This window comes from Humulus lupulus, chromosome 2 (assembly GCF_963169125.1).
Source record: "Humulus lupulus chromosome 2, drHumLupu1.1, whole genome shotgun sequence".
Lineage (NCBI taxonomy): Eukaryota > Viridiplantae > Streptophyta > Magnoliopsida > Rosales > Cannabaceae > Humulus > Humulus lupulus.
In genome coordinates this window covers 283585697-283601060 of record NC_084794.1, presented here as the reverse complement: position 1 = coordinate 283601060, position 15364 = coordinate 283585697, and the positions used below count along the sequence as shown (strand labels likewise).

Below are 15364 nucleotides of genomic sequence, written 5' to 3'. Positions count from 1 at the left end.
ATCTTGAGGTGTTAAGTTAGGAGATCAAAGGTGGAAGCTAGGGAACTTGTTTCAGCCATTAAAGGGGATTCAAAATTGAGTTTGAGGTGAGTTCCAGTTATGTATTTTATGGTGTGCTCTGTTTTGAGTTAAGTTTTAGTTGATGATTTATTGATGGAAAGTTTGGATTAATAGAAGTTTGGGTGATGTTTTCTTTGGGTTTTGATGAGGGAGAGTGGTAGAGGATGTTTGGTGGTTGAATTGGGTGTTAGGTTGAGGTTTGGGACAGGTTTGAAGGGCTTGGTTCCAAGGGAAAACGCAGGGGAGGCGAGCTGGTGCGAACTGAGTTTTTGGAAAAACTGGGTATTGAGCCGCGGCATGGCTGTGGTGCGTCGCGGCTCAAGGCGTCTGGCAGGGAGGGTAGTCTCTGTTTGAGGGGCGCGCTGCAGCGCAGCTAGGGCGGGTCGCGGCCCTTGGTGACCTTTTTGACCAAAATGGTGTTTTTAGCTTGGGGATTCAAGCCTTAGGCCTCGGGGTTGAACCTAGTACCCGGTTAAGTGGGGATTGATGTCCCAGAGGCTAGATATTGTTTTGGGAACTTATGTTGATCATTTTTATTAATGGTATCTTATATTTGGTTATGACTAGGTGACCGCTAAAGGACTAAAAGTTGATCGTTCTCAAGGGTCGTTCTTTAAATCATTCTAGCTCGAATCTGAGGTAAGAAAACTGCACCCCATATGTGACATGCATGGCTATGATTGAAGCATGTTAGATGTTGAATGTGAACATTGATAGCACAATGAATGTTTGACAATTTTGCCCATTTGCATATGGTTATTATTGAGGCATGCTGGATAACTAAGTGTGATGCATGTGATGCATGAGAAACATGTGATTAGAGCATACCATGAACGACGAATATGAGATTGGTCAGAGCTTGAGTCTCTGTGTTTGTGCATGATTGCAATTATGCTAGCAACTATTTAGTAAGCATGCTGAATGCCCTATTCTTGGATAATTGGCATATGATACACATTGATAGCATTGCTTACCTGTGCATGGAACTGACTAACTAGTCAGATTTGGCAAAGGTGTTAGTATCAACTGTAAAGCTGTGGCTCACTAGTCAGGTTCGGCAGTGGTACTGGACACTGGTCACATTGCGCTGACTCACTAGTCAGAACAGCCTTAGCGTGTATCACGCAAGCCATTAGAGATTAGATCTAATCGATTATCAGCATTGAATGACTCAAAGAGCATTAATGCCAGACCGACCTCAAGGGTCGATGAACATTATAAGCGCTTGAAGGCTAGAGGCTTACCCAACAGCCACCCTTCCATTTGAATTAGTGACTTGCTTGTCAGTCACTCAGTATGGTTTACCAGAACCTATTGAAGGCTAGAGGCTTACCCAACAGCCACCCTTCCAATTGAATTAGTGACTCGCTTGTCGGTCACACAGTATGGTTTACCAGAACCTCAAGTGTTGCAACACTCATCTGATTAGGTTTGACTTGATAGTCCTCCAATCAGAAGGCCATGATTTCTTATCCTAGATACCTCATCATTTGTTGGAATTCATTTGCATGCTGAATAGAGCTATGATTGCTAGGCATGCCAGATATGATTTGATATCATGATATGACTGTTCATGAGCATATGAGTTTTCTTGCTGGGCTTCGGCTCACAGGTGCTTTGTGGTGTAGGTAAAGGCAAAGGGAAGCTGGACCATCCTTGAGTTGGAGAGCTTAGGTGATGACGTGTACATATGCAGCTGCTCGACCAATACTTGGGCGAGGTTTGAAAGAGGAACTAGGGTCGAACCCTGTTTTGCCGCCTAGAACGGCCTGTTGTAAATATCTTTCTGTAATAGACTCTGAAATTATATTTTTGGGATCCCAGTGTATATATTAAACGTTCTAGTGAAACGTTACATCTTAACCAAAATGTTTAAACCCTAAACCGCTAATCATGCTTAGTTACACGTTTTTGGCCAAATGACTCGGTTAGCGAGTTTAGCACTGTTTACAAGGCACACCGTAACAGTCCCTGGAGTTGGGGCGTTACAAATTTAGTCTTTAGAATTGTCAACACATCTTTATATACAATTAATCACATACAGAATGAATAGATGTTAAAAAAGATACTTGACTGCATATATAACTATTACAATATAAATGTATATTTTCTTAATTCAGGGCTAAACAATTTTATAACTTATTACAATGTAAAAGTAATTTTTATTTATAACTCGGTTAAGTTGGGACTAATTTTTTTTTATAATAAAATAAAAATCATTCTTATTTAGAGTATTCAATTGTATTAGGTTGGGGCGTTAAAATAAATAAACAACAAACTACTAAAATGGTATTAACTAGACATAATACAAATTGGTTTTAGGACAAAAAAAAAATTGGGTACAAACAAAAGTATATTCCCTTACAAATTCCTCAAAATGGTTTAGAATATAAAATAGCTAGGCTGGACTAATTATATTAGTTTCCATATACTCTTATTCTTATCCTTATGTAATTCAAATTGAATATCTATACAAAGAATGTGATAATTGGCCAGTGTATTTACAGTTACCATATTTAATGGTGTACCGAAACAAGTTTCATGTGTCATGTCCTATGTTTGGGTTTTTCAACTATAAATAAGACCAATATCCACACTTGAAAATCACCCAACAAACCAAAAAAAAAAAAAAAAAAAGAAAGAAAAATCTTATTTATTCTTATATACCCTTTTCTTTATTTCTCTTCTAAAGATAAAGATGAATAGCAACATAGTTATGTGTTTTGTTGTTGTTTGCTCACTTTCATTTTCACCACTACTAAGCCATTGCAGGCCAGTTTTGTCATCAATAGCAGCAAATAAGCTTAATGACTTAATCGAAAGCACATGCAAACAAACACCAAACTACAATGTTTGTGTCTCTTCTCTTCGATCTGACCCTCGAAGCTCCAAGGCTACTGATGTTGAAGGACTAGGCCTAGTGATGGTCGATGTGCTTAAGGGGAAGGCACAGGAGACACTGGACCAGATCAACGACCTACTTAAGCAGAGTCCCAAGCCTGAACTGAAGCAGCCATTGGGTTACTGTGCTCTCAGTTATGGCGCCATTTTGAATGGTGATATCCCACAAGCCACTGAGGCTTTCACCAAAGGTAACTACAAGTTTGCGGAAGAGGGTTGTAATGATGCTGCAAATGAGGCTGATTTGTGTGAGAGCAAGTTCACACCACCAGGCTCTTCTCCTATTACTCAGATGAACACTGCTGTGCATGATGTGGCTGCCGTCACTGCTTCCATGGCTAGGATATTACTTGCTTAGGACTTGATTTTATTCGACTCTCTATTTTTCATGCCTATCTGTTATAATTACTTACATTTATATCATGGAATAATCAATAAATAAACTGCCCTACCTTTTGAAGATTATTCTTTTAATTACCATCCTAAACTATTCTGCACTTCATAACGTTTTTCATTTAACAACTATTCTAAATATAATTATATATTAAATAAAGGCTCTTAATAACAGCACTAATTCTCCCCAAAATATTGAATGTTTGGTATTCTGGTCTTTGATATTTATTATGAAGGATATAAAGTTGATATTTCTCTAGTCACTATATTTAATTTAGTGAAATACATTGAAACTCTAACACAAAGTTTCACTTACTATCTTATTAAGTAGATTTTTGTTAGAAAAAATAATTGTCTTAATGGGTTGGCCAAATTGCTAGAAAGAGTTCAAAAAACTTATCAAATGCAAAAAAATAAAAAAAATTGGTCACTTGGGATAGTGTAGATATGCTAGAAATATTTATGGTTGTTTATGTTTTAGCGATAAGAAATTACAACTTTGAAATTTGTACAAACTCTTCTTAACGTTTTTTTTAAGAAAATGCTCTTAGTACTTAAACATACTTGGTTTTCTGGGTATTAATGTTTATTTAATGATACGTTTCAATTTTGCTGTAAAAAAAAAAAAGAAACGTTTCAATTTTGAAGAGACCTCAAATAATTTTTTTTTTAAAAGACCTCAATAGTTACTTTATTTCTTCAAAGTAATGATATGATATAACCAATGAAATGATGAGAAGTATAAAAAAATTAAAAAAAAAACAAATAAAATTTTACACAAAATCTTCTTATAGGCTACTAATTATTTTATTAAAAAAATTATTATCATTTAATTAAAAAATTAAGAACTCACTAAATTACAATAATAAATTCATTGTGAAATATATATCATAGTGTTGCAAAATAAGCATTATAGTTAACTATGAAAAAAAAACAAAGGTACAATTAAAAGTAAAAATTCATCCACATTAAAATTTCTCTCAATTGTTATCATTTTGTGTTATATTAAAAAATTGTAAACCCTCCAATTTCTTTCTATCGTAAACACTCCCCAATTTCTATCTGTTTTGACAATGGAATTTATGCACAAAATATTGTATAAAAAAACATTAATTAACATTTAATATTAAATGTGAATTTTTAAAAAAATTAGAGAAGCTTACATAGAAGAAAATAAGGAAAACAATTTAGTCTCTAATCCATATGGGACAAAATTGTGAAAATATAGTTCTACTTCAAAGTTTTGTTCTTTAATATCTTGTTTAAGGAGTGTTTATGTCAATAAAACATTCATAACCAAAAAATAAATAGAGGGTGAGAATATCTAACGCAATTGAGGTCAACACCTAACTAGACTACTCTACTGGAAGTTTGTTCATTACTTTGAAAAATGAACTAACTTTAAGCAAGAATGGATTCGCCTAAAAAGAGCAGAGTGAAACAGTTGGCCAAAGCCCTCAGAATGATCATGCTATAAATTAAGATATTTTTTTATAAATTATTTTAGATTTGTTATATAAAAAAACAATACTCCAAATATTATGAGACAAATCAGAGCCCTACACGTGTATTTTTTTTGGGGCATAGTGCAAAATGACCTTTGATGTTGTGTGAAAGTAAGTAAATGTTTATGTTTTTAATTTTGTAGTAAAATAGCATAATCATCTATTTAATATCGCATATTACCAAATACACCCTTTAACAAATTACTATTTTATTCTAAATATTTTAATATTATGGTATATGTATATTAGTTTTGTTTAATTAGTTTTTATTTTAAAGTTATTTTGATTTTTTTTCGTTTTTTATGGGTTGTTGAATGATATACTATACCACAAAATATATATATTGAGTTGAAAAATAATATACCATCAAAACTTACAAAATTATTACTAAAAAATGTATATACTATGCTAACAAAGTTATATACTACCATTAAAATATATATATCATGATACAAAATTATATACTACCACTATGTATAATAAAATAGAAATTAAATATCACAAAAAAAAAATTATATACCATACTACAAAAAACATATACACTAATTGAAAAATAATATACCAACAACCTATAAAAAACTTAAAAAATCAATATAACTTTAAAATAAAAACTAATTAAACAAAACTAATATACATATACCACTATATTAAAGTCATACAATCCTAAATAAGTAAATAAATTATAAAAAAATGGCAATTTAGATAATCAACAATGTAAAAGGGTCATTTATCTACAATTTTAAAAATGAGGACATTAACTTCTTGATGGTTTTATTTTGGGCCATTTCCTATAATTTCTCTTTTTTTTTTCCAGGTAACGGAGTGGTAATAATGAAATTGCCCAAATCATAATGTTTGGTATTTAATCCGTAAAAAAAAAAATGTAGTATATAAGTGTATAAAACTGAAAACATGTGATATTTATGCTGCAAATAACCCAAACAATTATTCAATTCTTGAATAAGAAGGTAAATACTCCATATTTGTATATTATGTCCCAAAACATTTAAATCAATAAGCCCCCAAAACAAAATTTTTTAGCCTTATCATTCTTACAAACCCTAACAAGTGAGTGAGATAACTCAAGTAGTATAAACAGAAGTTCATAACAACTTAAAGATTTAGATTTATGATCACCAATTGACATGTTTAATTAATTCTTTATGGTAAACGACATTTAATAAAGAAATAATAACACATTGAGTCTAAATCTGGTAGAAAACATAAATATTACCTTGATACTTTCAGAAGCCAAATGCATTTAGCTCAAATTTGAATTAAAAAAAAAACTTTATGAATTGGGCTAGGTAGTTTACTCAACGATACATAATGCAAATTTGAAAAATACTATTTCACACAAAGTTATAAATATTTCAATTACCTTTCTAATGGTGTCTGATTCAGTGGAGTCAAGCTCATGGATAAAAAATTATGAATAAAACATTGCAATAATTTTTCAAGAAACGTATTTTTATTATTTATTGACGCCGTTTTTCGTCAACTCAAAACGTAGAGCAATTAAACAACAAGAACTATGATGCAGATAAATAATACAGAATAACAACGAGAATTTTACGTGGTTCAGCAGTTAACTTTACCTAGTCCACGAGTCAATTTTATTAAGACTTTGGATATTTCAGGAAATTCTTCAGGGATGAATTCTCTAGAAATTCTCTCAAGATATCAAAAATTCATCCCCTCTAAGTGTCCATGATCTATCTATTTATAGAGGGCTCTCAAAGTTCGTTCCCACATATTTCGGGAAGATACTCCTCTTCATTAATGGGAATAATGACATTAAATTATGTAACTCCTATATATAAGGAAACGTCTCCTGAAGACCAGGAGGCATATAACTGACTAGTTAACATCCCTTTAATGTAGGGAAGTTACAACAATAAATATCTTTAAACTCATGGAACACGTCTCATCAGATGACCCATTACGTCGTTCGAGATCAGTAATCAGTATCATGTCGGACCAGGTCTTTAGATAAATTATGAGCTAGCCACCTTACCCCAAGACCAGCTCGGAGCGGGCAAATACCACCAAGGCCGTTACATTCCGAGCTTATACCTATGCTAAGCTCGAACTTCTTGACCCAACAACGGATATACTCCGGTGCTATGTCTTTCGAGCTTAGAAAGAACTTCGAGGTTACATATCTTCGAGGTTGCCTACCTTGCTTCGAGGGTCTGGCACCTGGACCACGAACATGCACTTTAGATATCACGAGCTCACACCTGACGAATCTATCTTTCGAGGTCACAATCTCAGGTTTCAAAATCTGGGTGTAACATTTCCCCCCCTCAAAAGTATTAGTTCGAATCCTATGAGAAGGAAACTTTTGAACTACTTCCTTCGGGAACCGTTCCATCACACACTCGAGTATGGACACGCGTCAGTGTTATATTTTAAATATAATGATTGATTAAATAAGTGTTACAATAGATGACTATTTAATCTAGTGGGGGAATGTTATATTATTTTATAATATAATGTAATATTATATTATTTTATAATATAATGTTTTAGATTAAATAAATGTGACATAGAGTGTCACATATTGTAACATATAATAGAGAGTTACATTATTTGGATATATGTGAAATATCCAAACATGTAACATATTTGGTGTTACAAATTCATTACAAATTTGTAACTCCTAAATATCACCCATTATTGTGTAGATTTGTTGTTACACAATATTGAGATGAATTTCTTAAAGCCATATGAGAAATGGCTGATAGAGATGTGATTTTAACTCCCATATTGTGTATGGAAGTTACAAAATCAAGTGGGAATAAATTGGAACGTTTTGGAAAAAACTGAAAAAATGTGTTGCTGAAATTGACTGAGGGCCGCGGCGCTTGGAACAAGCGCCGTGGCCCTAATGGCTGACAGCTTCATATAATTTCGGTTTTTATCCAATTTTGAACGATTCCAACAGCTAAGTAACTCCCAAGTCTCTATTTTAATTCCATAAAACACCCAATTAATCATTGGTAACAACCATGGGGGTTGGTGGAATTTGAAATTCAAAGGGTGTCTCTAAACTCTATAAATAAGAGCCTAATGCTCACTTGTAATACACACCATTTCTATCCACTAAAGCACTTGGCTAGAAACACCTTGAGGCTTGATAATTTCATAAAGCATTTCCAAAAATCTGAGAGAGATCTCTTAGTGCTTGAGTTAGGGGGAAATAAGCTTTTGGACAAACGTTTTAAACCTTGTTCAAGTTGGTGATCCCCAATCCTCTTCACTTAGGTTGTGTAAGTGAGAGTTTGTTTGTGGTTTATGTTCTTCCTTTTATTCTATTGTTCTTCTTCTTATTCTCTTGTTTTATTTACTTGTATATTTTGTTTAAGAGTTGTAATCTCTTCATTTGGTCCAAACACTTTATTTTATTTGTAACTTTTGTTTTGAGTTGTATTTTACTATTCTCTTCTTCTTCATCATCTTCTTCATTTCCTTTGTTTTATTTGTATTTTCAGTTATAGAGTTGTAACACTTTATTTAATCAATCTTGTCCATTGTAATATTTTGCATAGAGTTGTAACATTATCTTACCATTTCCATTGAGGCAATATTATTTTTCCTAACAGTCAGTTAGGTATTGCTTATTCAAAGCACTTGCGTGCCTTGAAACTCTGCCCATGCCCATCCGCCTGCCCTCCTTTTGGGTACCATCACTTCACTGTCCCCTGACTGTCGGATTTGATACAGAATCTGGCCAATGGCCCAGATTAGTTGTCTTTTCGTCCCCGTGGGCCTATAAAAAAGCTTCCGGTTGTCTTCTCCATTTTCCCTTTACATTCAAACTTTTAGAGAGAAAAAACCAGAGTCATTCTTGTCCGATTCTTGCATGTTCTCCAAGCCAAGAAGACAAAACACGGTTGGACTTTTTGAATCGGTGAGATCGTACTTGCAACCGCTCATTCAATCATCCATTTCTCTGTTTCCACCGATTACCAGGTATATGTTCTCCCGAGACTCGTTGAGCTCGGTGTACACTTTGTACACAGAGAAATACCTTTCCCCTTTCTTCTTCTTTCCCCCTTCTGCCTCGGGGTTACTTCCTTCATTCTTCTTCCTTTTAGAAGGGTTTTCTGCAGGGGGTTTCGAGGCTGATGGGCCCGCTGAGGCCGAGGTAGAGTTTACGTTTATCGTTGTTGTTATACCCAAAAATTGGAGATCAATGACGTGGCAATAAAGGTGACAAATGGCAGTACATGGTCCATAAAAGACACATTAAATAGTCAATAAATACATTGACTCCTCAGAGTTGTGATAAAGTGACCCGGTAGACTGACGAAGAATTTGGACTGCTTGAAAGATGTCATAACCAAGCCAAGTGCACCTTGGTCCGAGGAAAGCTAAGGAAAGTGCATCCTAGGAGGCTAAGGAGAATGCATCCTAGGAGAGCTAAGGAGAGTGCATCCTAGGAGGCTAAGGAGAATGCATCCTAGGAGGCTAAGGAGAATGCATCCTAGGAGAGCTAAGGAGAGTGCATCCTAGGAGAGCTAAGGAGAGTGCATCCAAGGAGAACTCAAGAGAGTGGTTCTAGGAGACCCCAAGAGGGTGGTCCTAGGAGACCCCAAGGATTTGGTTCGAGGAGAAACATGGCATGCTAGAGGAGAGTGCCATGTTAGAGGAGAGAAGTGCATGTCCTACCACCATGCATGTCCTACCACCATGCACGTCCGACCAACAAATGTTTGTCCTACCACCATGCACATGTTCGACCAGCACTTGCATGGGTGGTCAGTAGGAGGTGGATCAACGAGGAGACTAAGTCAAGATTCCCATAAACAACTTCAACAAGATATGCGGGAATCTCTCATTCTTCCCACAAATGGGGGGTTTGTTACATTTTGAATTTTGAATGTTTCTTTGTAATTTAAATGTAATAAATATAATAAAATATCCCGGTTCTAGGGGATACCGTATGTATGACCCTAAGCCTATAAATAGAGGGCTTATGGGATGAGAGAGGGGCTTCTTCTTTCTAGAGAGAGAAAATTTGGGTCTGAGTATTCTAGAGAGAGAAAGTGCTGATATATGAGAGAATTCTTGTATTTTTGCAATCTGTACTGAAGAAACTCAGTTGGCTCAGTCCATCTGATCTTGAGTACGGATCTATAAATCACAACTCTAAGTGGATTAGGCTATTACCGACAATCGGGGCTGAACCACTATAAAAATCTTGTGTGTTCTTTATTTTCTTTATTAAAACTGTCTGTTGTCGTTTACATTCTCTTGAAGGCTTGTCGTTATTGATGTTCTCACGTCGTTGGCTAAAAACGCAGTCAACAGTTGTAGTTATGGGCTGAGAGGTCATGTTCAGTGTTGACCTCGCCTCTTCTACATTGACAAACCTCTGAGCTCGTCTATTAAACTCGGTTAAGGACCTCATAGGCTTTCTCTGCATATCATTCCAGAGGGGACTTCCCGGCTGTAACGCCCTGGTTACCCCAGAACAGTTACGGTGAACCGGAAATTTGACCCGCTACCCGAGTCCTTTGGTTAAAAACGTGATCTAGGTACTATTAACAGGTTAAGGTGAAAAACCAATAAAAAGGAAAGGGTATATTTCATTACGTAAATAAACTGCTCATGAGCCTTTTAAAATGTTTACAAGTAGTTCGTAATACAAAAGAGTCGCTACAGTTCCAAATTTACAATCCCCGCCGGCCTAAGCGGCAAAAATAGGGTAAACCCCTAGTCCCTCTGAGAACTCCTTGACCGTAGCAGTCAAGCGGCCCTGTATGTACATTACATTGCCCAATCTCTCCACTCAAGGCTGGCCAAGCTTTTCCTTTCCTTTACTTGCACCACGTAGCACCCATGAGCCAAGGCCCAGCAAGAAAACACAATAAAGCATGATATAATATCAACAACGATCATAATAACCATTCAGGACTATCAGTCCAACAAATAGGTGACAATAGCCAAAAGTCACAGTAATGAGCATCGCTCCCTCTAGCCATGTGACGATAGGGTCACCAGGGCTTAACTGATAGGTGATTTCTTTCATAAGCTTGTTCAGGACAGGTGCATGGTGACTGGTCACCAACATAACCTTCCTCACGACTCTAGAGTCGAAACTATGGACAACGTCCCTTAGCCACGTGACAAACGGTCACCGGGGTCATATACCTTGGCTATAGTCATCTGGTCGTAGACCAGGCAAGCGCTTATAAGTTCTTCGACCTTAGGGTCGGTCCCGCATTAATGCCATAAAGCCATTCAACGCGTGATCATCGACTTTAGAGTCGGTCCCTGACTAGTCAGTGTCTCAAACAGGTAATCAACGTTCACTAGCTTTTAACATGCAATCCATGTCCACATAAATCAACCAACATGCCTCAATATCCAACCATGCATGTCATATACCTGTACAGGGTGCAACTGTATTCATACACTGTTTTCTTACCTCTGATTCGAGTGAGGATATTATATGAACGACCCCTGAGAACGATCAACCTTTAAAATCCTTGACGGTCACCTGGTCATAACCAAATTATAGAATTTATCAATAAAAATGATAACCGAGGGTTCCCAAACCAAATCCCAGCCCCCGAGACATCAAATACTACCCAACCGGGTACTAGGTCCAACCCCAAGGCCTATGGTTTGAATCCCCAAGCTAAAAACCACATTTTAGCAAAATTGGCCTTAAGGGCCGTGGCCCCCCTCTGCTGCGCCGCGGCGCGCCCCCAAACAGAGGGGCTCCCCATCTGCCAGACGCCAAGGACCGCGGCGCTCAGCCCAGAATGGCTAAGTCGGCCACACGAACCAGTTTTCCTCCTTGTGCGATTCCCTCTCAAACCAGACCTTCAAACCCTCATAGAACCTCTTCCTAACACACAATTAAACCCCCAAACAACTCCCTTAGCTCACTCACATCAAACCCCAATCAAACTAACACCAAAACCCCCTTTGATTCTCACTTCCCACATCAAAATCCATGAATTAAAAACTAAAACGAAAACAGAGTACCAGCTGAGTTATATGACCAAAACTCACCTTGAAACTAGCTTACAACCTCCCACACAAGCTAACACAAGTGCTCCAACCCAGCCTTTCAATTCCCTTTGGTTGAAACTCCACCAAGAACTCAAAACCCTCAAAGAGAAGTGAAGAAGATGAAGCAAGGAGAAGGTACAGGAAGAGAAGGAGGCAAACCCCTGTTTTTACTCTGTTTATTCTACAGCCTTCTAAGCCTCTTAAGTCACATATATCCTCCCAAAAATACCAAAATACCCTTGTGTCATCTTAAGCCTCTAAAGCCACCTCAAGGGCAAAATTGGTACTTTCCACCTATCCCGTTAATCATAATTAACGCTTCCCAATTCCCGCTAACCTCAATATCCTCAAACACCAATAATTCACATCCCGTTACCCTAAAATCCCCGGTAACGCCATAACCATTAATAACACCCCGAGACTCACCCCGAGCCCTGAGCTCAAACCTGTTATGACCAAACCGATAAATCATGTTTAAAGATCGTCTCATGTCGAGATACTCGAACCAATCCACATTATAATGTGGTCTCACAATATATCATTAACACGCAAACAAATATTCAATTATACCCTCAACGGGCCAAATTACCTAAATACCCCTGTAAACAAACGTGGACTCACATGCACGTATCTAACATCATATTATAATATAATTCTCATAAACATGCATAAACACATTTAATGGCATAATTAAACAGTTATGGCCCTCTCGGCCTACTAATCTAGCCATTAACCATAATAGGGAATCCGGGGCATTACACCGGCATTACCCCAGCTTAGACGGCCATTAGATGACCGCTGTCATCTACATCCCGAGCTCGGGCAACCTCCAAATTAAACCTTGTAAGGTAGCTCTTCAACGTTTCACTTGGCTATTGCCGAACGTTGGTCAGGGTCGATGCCTCGGGTCTTACCCCGATCATGGCTCTAAACTGCTTTTTGAAATCTTTTGATAGTTGATCCCAAGTGATTGAATGCCTCTTATATTTTTCGAACCAGTTTTTTGTTGGTCCTGTAAGCGATGCTGGAAATAACATGCACCTGAGCTCGTAACCCACATTACTTGCTCTCATTATGGTGTTAAATGTACTCAAATGACTGTACGGGGTCGAATTTCCCTTCAAAAGGCGGGACATGAGGAATCCAAAACCCTTGAGGAAACGGAGTGTTGGAAATAGGGGAGCGAATGGTTCGAGCTCCTCATCAGAATCCTCATCCTGACTCCGACCTCGCTCATTCTAAAAGAGCCTAAATGCCCTTTCCAGCTGATCAATTCTTTCTTGAACCAGGTCCACAGGGGGTCTTGCCTGAAATTGGCTATCATTGATCACAATTCCAGGCTCGCGCCTTCGCATGGGATCTTTGCGCCCATTTAGGCGATCTCTCAGGTCCGGGTTCGATGGATTACCACTACCCCGATTCTGATTCAGGTGCTCCCGCAGGTCGGAGCGGTTCCTATGGTTTCCAGTATTTCTTCGTCCTTGATCATACATGCTGACTGATCTGGCGTCCCCTGAGTCGTCACTGGCGAGGCTTGTCGCATGATTGTTCCGAGACAGATTTCTTTCATGCTGCCTCGTCGCTACAATGCGAGATATAATCATTTAATGGCATAATAAATCAATTATGGCCCTCCTGGCCTACTAATCCAACCATTAAACTTCATTAGGAATTTTGAGGCATTACATTGATATGATTAGAATAGATAATAACAGTATGTTTACTTATCTTATCAACTGTCAATATCGGTCATATCCGATGTAACAAATACATCCAATCTTATCTAGTTTGCTAATGTTCTGGAAATAACATAACACTGTAATGTGTAAGTAGATCATATCGTAGATTAGCAAGTCAGTGTAAATTATGTGTACTGACTAATCTTAGGACTAACTTATTTTGAACATATAATCATATTTATATTCCACTGCGATTACGTCACTATAAATAAGATTAACTATATGCTCGGGATTTAATAGAAGTTTATATTAAACAAATAATCATGAAAATAAAACATGTGAGCAAAGTGATTGACCAAGTCAAAAAATGATTTCTATTCTTTTATTGATAATAAAATGATATTACAAAGAATTTGGGTTTTAATTAGGGCATAAAACCCCAACAAAAGTTGCCCAACGTATACTTCAATACTTGAAAGGCACCCTGGGACAAGGCATTTTCTTCCATTCTAACTCAAACAACCAGCTTCATGCCCATGCTAAAACTGATTTTCAACACAGCGACTTTCAGGTCAAAGTAATCGCTGATGCTGATTGGGGCTCTTGCATCGACTCACGAAGTTCAATTTCTGGTTATTGTGTTTTTTTGGTTCAATCTCTCATCTCATGGAAGTCAAAGAAGCAATCTACAGTCTCTCGTTCCTCAGTTGAATATAGGGCCATGGCAAAGGCCACTTGTGAAGTTATTTGGTTCCTTGCTTTTTTCTGTGACTTTGGCATCCCTCACAAAACTCTACCATCCTCTACTGTGACAATCATGTTAGATTAAAAATAAATGTAGGCATATGAACAATCATATATACATGTAGGCGGAATTAATATATAGAATGAACATATACAAAAAGAGGATCGAATATTGTATACCTCCATCCATTGCAATTGATAACCTTGATCTAGCTTTAGATCTACAAAAGAAAAGAAACAGAAGTTAGAACGAGTACACGAGCTTCCAAGCTCTCACTAACTCTTTTAGATGGAGTTAAAAAAGACTGCATATATAACTATTACAATATAAATGTATATTTTCTTAATTCGGGGCTAAACAATTTTATAACTTATTACAATGTAGAAGTAATTCTTATTTATAACTCGGTTAAGTTGGGACTAATTTTTTTTTTTTAATAAAATAAAAATTATTCTTATTTAGAGTATTCAATTGTATTAGGTTGGGGTGTTAAAATAAATAAACAACAAACTACTAAAATGGTATTAACTAAACATAATACAAATTGGTTTTAGGACAAAAATTTTTTTTGGGTACAAACAAAAGTATATTCCATTACAAATTCCTCAAAATGGTTTAGAATATAAAATAGCTAGGCTGGACTAATTATATTAGTTTCCATATACTCTTATTCTTATCCTTATGTAATTCAAATTGAATATCTATACAAAGAATGTGATAATTGGCCATTGTATTTACAGTTACCATAATTAATGATGCACCGAAACAAGTTTCATGTGCATGTCCTATGTTTGGGTTTTTCAACTATAAATAAGACCAATATCTACACTTGAAAATCACCCAACAAACCAAAAAAAAAAAGTCTTGTTTATTCTTATATACCCTTTTCTTTATTTCTCTTCTAAAGATAAAGATGAATATATGTTTGGGTTTTTCAACTATAAATAAGACCAATATCTACACTTGAAAATCACCCAACAAACCAAAAAAAAATGTCTTGTTTATTCTTATATACCCTTTTCTTTATTTCTCTTCTAAAGATAAAGATG

The 15364-nt window shown here is 36.5% G+C and overlaps 1 protein-coding gene across 1 annotated transcript; it reads left to right on the top strand.

Annotated features, from left to right (window-relative positions):
• The first annotated feature begins 2449 nt into the window (after window positions 1–2449).
• LOC133816753 (cell wall / vacuolar inhibitor of fructosidase 1-like) lies at window positions 2450–3395 on the top strand. Its single transcript, XM_062249078.1, has one exon. It carries the CDS (start codon window positions 2759–2761, stop codon window positions 3317–3319), a length of 561 nt encoding a protein of 186 aa, XP_062105062.1. The 5' UTR covers window positions 2450–2758; the 3' UTR covers window positions 3320–3395.
• The last annotated feature ends 11969 nt before the right edge of the window (window positions 3396–15364 follow it).